The 7,113-nt window shown below is 61.5% G+C and overlaps 1 protein-coding gene across 4 annotated transcripts in view; it reads left to right on the top strand.

The window, feature by feature from the left end:
- Positions 1–616: 616 nt before the first annotated feature.
- CACNA2D2 (calcium voltage-gated channel auxiliary subunit alpha2delta 2) overlaps positions 617–7,113 on the top strand; it is a 138,594-nt gene continuing 132,097 nt past the window's right edge. For 2 of the 4 annotated variants that reach the window (XM_059160967.1, XM_059160966.1), the window contains exon 1: positions 617–1,098. In XM_059160967.1, the coding sequence (XP_059016950.1) occupies positions 884–1,098 (215 nt within the window). In that variant the 5' untranslated portion in view covers positions 617–883. The remainder of the gene's footprint in view (positions 1,099–7,113) is intronic. The other 2 variants (XM_059160969.1, XM_059160968.1) reach the window with 1 other exon arrangement.

Here is a 7,113-nt window from a genome sequence, read left to right as displayed (position 1 = left end):
CCTTGGGGGCTGGGGCTAGGGGCGAGTCTGCACACAGTGCATGCTAAGACCAGTGAAGTTAGTGAGTGGCTAAGGATGGCTGCATCCCGACATTCTCAGCCCCTCAGAACTGTGCAGCTGGACCCAGGTTCTGGCTCAGGGATCCAGGAGACCCAAGCCCTTTCTTTCTGTCAGGGCATGGGGACCCGAGTCCCCTAAGAGAGGACTCTTGCAAGTAGCAAGAGCCACTAGGGGTTTGAGTTCAGCACCCATGCCCTCTTCTCTGGTCTGCTAAAGTCTGCCATTCCAGCATTAAACCTGTGACTCCAGGCCTTAAGCCTGTTGAAGGTCGAGCCCCCGAAAGGGTCACACAGAAGCCTGCCACGGGCCGCGAGGCCAGAAACTCCTATCGCGCGTACAGCGGAGAGGGGCAGGGGGGTCCGAGGCTGGAAGATAGAGGCGCGCACCGGGAGGTCAGCCCACGGTTGGGGCGCAGGACGCGCGCGCACCGGCTTCGCTCAGCCGCGCGGGCCAGCAGGGCCGGCTCGGGGCGGCGCGGGGACGAGGGGCGCGCGGGCACGGGCGGGCGCGTGGCCGCGGCGGGGGCGCGCGGGGGCGGGCCGGCCGGGGAAGGAGGGCGGGGGAGGGCGGCGCCGGCAGGTTGGCGGCGGCCGCTATTTGAGCGGCGGTCCCGGGCCGGGCGCTCAGAGCGCTTCGAGTCAGCGCGGCGGGGAGATCGCGGCGCGCAACCCGCAGAGGCGCTGCGGCCCGTGCAGCCCCGGAGGCCCCGCGCGAAGAAGGCGGAGGAGGCGGAGAGGCCGGATTGCCGCCCGCGCCCCCCCCAACCCCGCCGCCGCCGCCGCCGCCCCCCCCCTCCCCGCGGCGCCGCATCTTGAATGGAAACATGGCGGTGCCGGCTCGGACCTGCGGCGCCTCTCGGCCCGGCCCGTCGCCGACTGCGCTCCCCTGGCCCGGCCGCGGCCCCCAGCCCGGCCCCGGCGCCTGCCGCCGGCCGTCCCGGCCCCCGCGCCCGCTGTTGCTGCTGTTGCCGCCGCTGCTGCTGCTACCGCTGCTCGCCGCCCCCGGCGCTTCTGCCTACAGCTTCCCCCAGCAGCACACGTAAGTGGCCTCCCCGGCCGGCTGCGGGACCCCGGCCGAGCCCTGCGCGCCCCTCCGCCGCCCGGCCCGCGCCGGTCCCTCCCCGCGCCGGGGCGGGGGCGCTGGGTCCGGCTGCCTGCTGAGCCCGGGGACGGCGGCCGCAAGACCAGGGGGGCGGCTAGCCGCGTCCCAGGGCTTCTGGCTGCGTCGCGAAACTTCCCCGCGGTGCCCCTTATCCCCCCCCCCCACCCCCTAACGGGGCAGAGCTAGATCTGCAAGCCTCGGGATGGGGTGGGGGGCTCCGAGTTTGCCAGCTGATTCCCCTGCCACTGTCCGGGTGAGAGGGGGACCTGAGGTTGGGTGAGGGGGCGGCCAGCGACCCCTGCCCGGCAGAGTTGGAGCCGCGCGTCTGCCCCACGTTTCGTCCCCAGTGGGGGAACCCGGCGCTTTTGAGCCAGAGGTGGGGGACACCTCCACACCTGTCTTCATTGGCCTTTTCCTTTGACGGGAGGGACTGGATGCAGAGGAGGCAAGCACCTTCTTGTGACCAGTACCACAGAGGTGGTCAGTGTCCCTTGTTCTTGCCCCCTCACTCCTGAGGGGAGGATCCCTTGGAGAGCCCAGCTGGGAGGTGAAGGTGCTGGGATGGAGGCAGAAAGTGAATGGCAGGGAGGACCCCTGCGTCCTCTTGCTGCTGCTGCCAACGAGGGAATGGCATCTCGTGGCCCTGCCAGCTTCTGCTGGTTTTCATGGTCCTTTTGAGCCTCCTCTCCCTCCCCACGAATGAACGCGCAAACTTGGGCATCCTCCTCCGGTGAGCTTAGCCAGATGTGTCTGGGGCTCGGAGTGGGTATTCAGTGCATGTGGTCTTTAGGACAGCGGCTATTTCCCTGGGCACCCTACCCCAGACTTCTGTCAGTGCCCAGACTCCCCTCGCCACTGTGGCTTTGGGCCGTGGTGACCGCCTTGCTGTCTGTGTCTGTCTCCAGGTCTGTGGAGCTACCTGCCCCTGGAACCCTTCACCGGTAGCCAGGCCTGGGGTTTGGGAAATGAGTAGCTGGGCTGCTAGTGGCCAAGGGGAAGGTTCTGGCCTCAGGGAAGGGGGAGGCTGACTCTGCGTCATTAGACCATTTCTGCCCAAGGGTAGGAGCCCCTGGTTTTGCCTCAAAACCCACCGACTCCAGCTTTTAGGTTCTCCCAGATGAGGGAAAAACAAACTCGGGAAAGGCACTGCTCTGAGTGTCTCTTCATCTCGTTGTTTCTTTCCTCACACAGCCTGGCTGTGCTCAGGCGGGTGATCAGTTGGCAAATTACAGGTGCTGCACGGACGTGTCCTCTGTCAACCGTCTGGATGTGTGTGTGTGTGTGTGTGTGTGTGTGTGTGTGTGTGTTGGGGGGTGTGCAGGGAGAGGAGAATCATATGGAAGTTCAGGGCTCGTGGGTGCGTTATTGTCTTTCATTTGCTGTGATGAAAATGGACTTCAACCACGATGTTTAAAAAGAGCAAAAGCATTATTTTTTTTGTTGTTCTTTTTTCCTCAAAGCCAAGCCACAATATTTTTTCCCTAGCCATTTCATAGCTACTCAAATGAAGGTTTAAATAGATGTGCCTTTTCACCTCTTCTCCCCTCGCCCCCCTCTCCTTGCAAACTGCAGTGGGCCAGATGGCCATTGGGCCTGCATGGGTCTCCATTGGAAGGACAGTGTGAGACCCTGACCAGAGTGGACACCTGTCACTCTGTCCCCAGCAAGAAGACGATGAGGCGGGTGTGATGGCAGCGGCACATTTCCAGCTGGACGCTCTTCTCTTGTCGATAGAGTTGGAGCTAATTTGAGGGTTTGGGACATATCTCGCAGACCGTAATTAGAGAATGAGAGCGGGGGTGGGGTGGGGGTTGTGCGCTCTGAGGGTCCGGAGGGAAGTGACTAATGTGACGACGACACACTGGGTTTACCGTGACAGCCAGCGCCCTTCAGCTGCCCTGGTCCCGCAGATGCGGATGCCCATTGATCCTTGGAAGGAGGAAGGGGAGGGAATCGAGTGAGGGCCCCCACATGACCGTGGCTGGCTGGAGCGGGGGCTTTTGTTGAACTCACATGAAAGGCTGAGGCAGCTGCCGTGGGGCTGCCTTGCGGGTGGACAGCCTCCCGGAACTCTCCTGGGTCAGCGGCCAGGCTAGGACGAGACGTTGATACAGGTGGCTTTCTGAGCCTCAGCGTCTCGGCACTGGGGTGATGACCGCTCTGTGGAGAGGGCCCTAGGTGGGAAAATCATTTCCTCCTCCACGTCTGGCAGGGCCACAGGGCCCAGCTCTGCGAGCCCCTGGGTTTTAAGCCAGCGTGGGTTTGAGGTCCGGTGGCCATTATTTCTGTAATTGCTGGGGCAGCGTGGCTCTCCGCCCATCAGGCGAAGGGACCGAGGCAGCCGCTGGATCAAGGACAGAGGAGTTGCCGTTGGATTGGGAACAGGGTTTTGGTGTTGGCTGCAGAGGGTCGGGGGGACTCCCTCACCCCACTTGGACCGAGATCAGGGTTTCAAACAAGGAGGAGGCCACAGGAGCGAGGACATATGTGTGCACGTGTGCCCTCGTGTGTTTGGGCGTGAAGTTGGGGGAGAAGGAGTCAGAGCACACTGTCCCCTTCACCTGCCTCACCATTTCCAATTCCACTCCCTCCAGCCATGGCCATGAATGGTGAATGGCCCCCGCTGACCGCTGAGGGCAACTGCTTTGCCTCTCCCTGCGTCTTTCTCCCGTCTGTCCTCTGGCCCCTCCCCAGCCCCCTTCTTGGGTCCCTCAGCTCCACTCCTTCTCCACTTCCTTGCCCAGCCTTCTCATTGCTCTGTGCCCACCCTGCCCGCCTCTTTTGTGGGACCTCTGTCCCGCTCTCTGGCGTCCCTGGCTTTCTCTGATCCCCGCTCTGTGGGGCCCTGGCTCAGCTGCGCGCCTGGCCGCACCCTCTTAGCCCCACTCTGCCCCATGATGGCGCCGGCCAGCACCTCCCTTCCTCTGGCAGGCCCAGTGGGGACCAGAGAGCGGCCTGAGGGGCCTGAACCCACCCAGGAGATTAATGACAGCTGGAGTACGTGCTCCTTTTCCTGAGTGCCCATGACGGGGCACGAGTCAGTCTAGCTACGGTTAATGGGGGGTGACGTGTGTCTGTCTGGGCCTCTGAGCCCGCGCCTTCACCTCCCTGTGACTCTCCCTATTAGAGGGAGGCAACATCACAGGGTCCCCCCATCTCCCCAGTGACCTGCCGCAGCTCTTGCAGGAGGGAGGGGCTGAGGCCTCATAGCCTGCTGCCGCCACCCCTGGCATGCAGAGCTGCCAAGTGCTCGCGTCCTTCCCGGTGTGGAGCATCTGGGGAGACCGTTGGCTGCCATCCCCCCTGGGCCCCACCCATATTGGGCACCTCCTCCGGGCCAGCTATGTCAGAAGAGCTCCTGAGAAGGTGGGGGAAGTGTTTTAAGATGAGTCCCCTCATAATCTGTGGGTGAGTCTCACACTAGAGTCTCAGTCACACTAGGGTCCCCAAGGAGAGACTGACTCGCAAGTGGAGTGAGCTCTTCTACTCTCAGGGCCTCCTTTTCCCTCCTGCCAGTGTGCAGGTGGGCAGCACACGGCACCTCAGATGTGGATGGGCGGACCCTGCAGGCTCCTCGGAGAAGGCAGCTTGCGCACATGCCGCGTGTCAGGCATGTAGGCCCAGCAAGGCTCAAGCAATGGCCTCCAAAGCTGACCCCCTTGTTGGGGTGACCTTGCTTCAGTTTCCCCAACTGAGATGATAGAATCTGCTCAAGAGTCTGGGGGTGAGAATTCCTGCGAGGGGAATGTATCCTCTAAACATTAGCAGCTGGCCCTAAGGCTGCAGCCTGGCAGGCCCCGACCCACCAGTCTTTCTACCCTGCTCCTGTGGGCTGAGCGCCTTCCTGTCTCCACTTTGCTGCTGCTGTCCCCTCATCACTGCATGCTTTCCTCAGGGGTTTAAATACCTCTTTCAAGGTCTGACACCCACACCTTCTGGAGACCTCTGGGTTGTGCCCTTAGCTCAGACTGTACCCACCCACGTGGTATATCCGCTCCTAGAGGACAGACACTGGGCCACCGCCCTCCATCACTCCCTGAAGCCCGGCTTGACTGTAGTGGGGAACATCACCAGGTTAATGGTGGGCCTCCCCTCAGTGAGCTCAGGCCAGGCCCTTACCCACATCACCGCCTTGACCTCAGAACCTGTGCTCATGCCCATCCCACAAATGAGGACGCTGAGACTCGGAAAGACGAAGGTCCTGCCCAAAGTCCCACAACTTCCAGAGGCAGGCCTGGAAGAGGACTAACCTGTTCGATGCTTAGCATCCCTGCCAGGAGCTTGGGCACATCCAGGCAGCGGGCCCAGGAGGTTGGGGGTGGGGACCCAAAACCTGGGGCTTTGTAGGAAAATGAAGAGGCCTAAGACCTGTGAGGCACGCCTAGGTCTTCCAGCTGTAACCTTTCCTACACTGTCCCTCTGTTCTCCTGGCTCTCAGGCAACCTGGAGGGGGCCTTCTTCCTCGTGCCATGGCTGCCCTGCCAGCCCACGTCCACGCCTTTCCACTCGTACACAGGTGATCCTGGGGCTGCCGACTCAGGTTTTCCTCTTCTCCAAGGCTTTGAGTCATAGACCAGGCCTGCCTGGCATGGAGGGGTGGGCAGGAGGGACTCCCGTCTCAAGATACCAAGGTGCCATCTCCCCCTCCAAATTCCAGTATGATTCCAGAGAGAAAGGGCGTGGGGGTGGTTAGTGGAAACCTGAGTCTGGATCCTCCAGTCCCTTGGCAGTTTCATTGGCCTCAAGGGGACTTCAGAGGACTCAGACCGCAGAGACCTTAGTAAGGTGTCCCTGCTGTAAGGACAGGTGTGGCCTGGGGGGCTAGGGTACTATGCAAGGGCCAGCTGGAGGTTTGGGAGTCAAGGTAGGTAGGCCTGTGACATAGGCCTATCTGGCAGGTAGTGTGGTCTGGGGGTTGGGGACTGGTCTCTTTCTCCTTCCCCTTCCCGTACCCCCGGCCCTGCTGCTGTCCTTGCTGGCTTCTAGATTCAAGATCTGCCTCAGGAGCTAGTGACCTGTGCCTTGAAGTGAGTGAGCTCAGGGCCTCAGGCGGGGGTGGGGGTAGGGGTGGAGCACCAGGGTCTGGGGTACCGTGAAGGCAGGGGGGTGCTTTCCACTGCTGGCTGCAATCCCTCCAGCCAACTGGGGAGCTTCTGTTCATGTCAGGGTGGGTTTGGTTTTTTTTTTTTTTTCCTCCTCTGGTGCCTACTGTCTAAACAAGAAGCTACAGAATCAATATTCGTATTCCCAGAGGGAGGTGTATGTGTGGTTTTTGCTTTTTTTCTTTTCCCTTCCTCTCTTGTCCTGTGTAACCTGAAGAGCCTTTTGAGCTGCCTGTGGCTAAGGTGGGGGGGGGGGGGAGTTGGCAGTGCAGGTGACCACCAATGGATTGGGATGCCCCTGGGGGGCTTACACATTCCCTATAGGGATCTCTTAGAGCTACCCTATGGGAGTCAAGGATGCTGTCATTTAGGCCCACACAGTCTGAGCCTGACTTTCTGCAGGCATGACCTGGGGGCTTGGCTCCATCTAGTAATGCCCTGCCATAGGTTTGTTGTCCCTGGGCCTGATCCTCCTCACAGGCCACCTAGTCTTTCTCCCATCTGAGCTGGGCCCCCTCCTTCTGGGGCTGGTCCTGTCCACAATGGCTTCTGGCCACTGCTGGCGCTGGTGCCTATAAGCTTGTGGGGGATGGGACCCCACAGACCAGGAGACCCTGTCTAGCGGGGCTTAGGTGAGGGGACTCTTCCCATGGGGGACCTGAGGGGCCTTGCCTTGGGTTAGCCTGGTCCTGGGGGCCCTCTGTCAAAGGCATTTCCAGCCCAATCCTGTCAGCGGGGTAGCTGGCAGAGTGGTGACCTTGGACAAGGCCCCTCCTCCCCCTGGGCCTCAGTTTCCTCTCTTCCAGGTTCTTCTGACTCTGACATTCCAGTAGCCTGAGAAGATGGGTTC

The sequence above is a fragment of the Mustela lutreola genome, chromosome 2 (genome assembly GCF_030435805.1).
Source record: "Mustela lutreola isolate mMusLut2 chromosome 2, mMusLut2.pri, whole genome shotgun sequence".
NCBI classification, from domain to species: domain Eukaryota; kingdom Metazoa; phylum Chordata; class Mammalia; order Carnivora; family Mustelidae; genus Mustela; species Mustela lutreola.
This window is presented reverse-complemented; position numbering and strand designations above follow the sequence as displayed.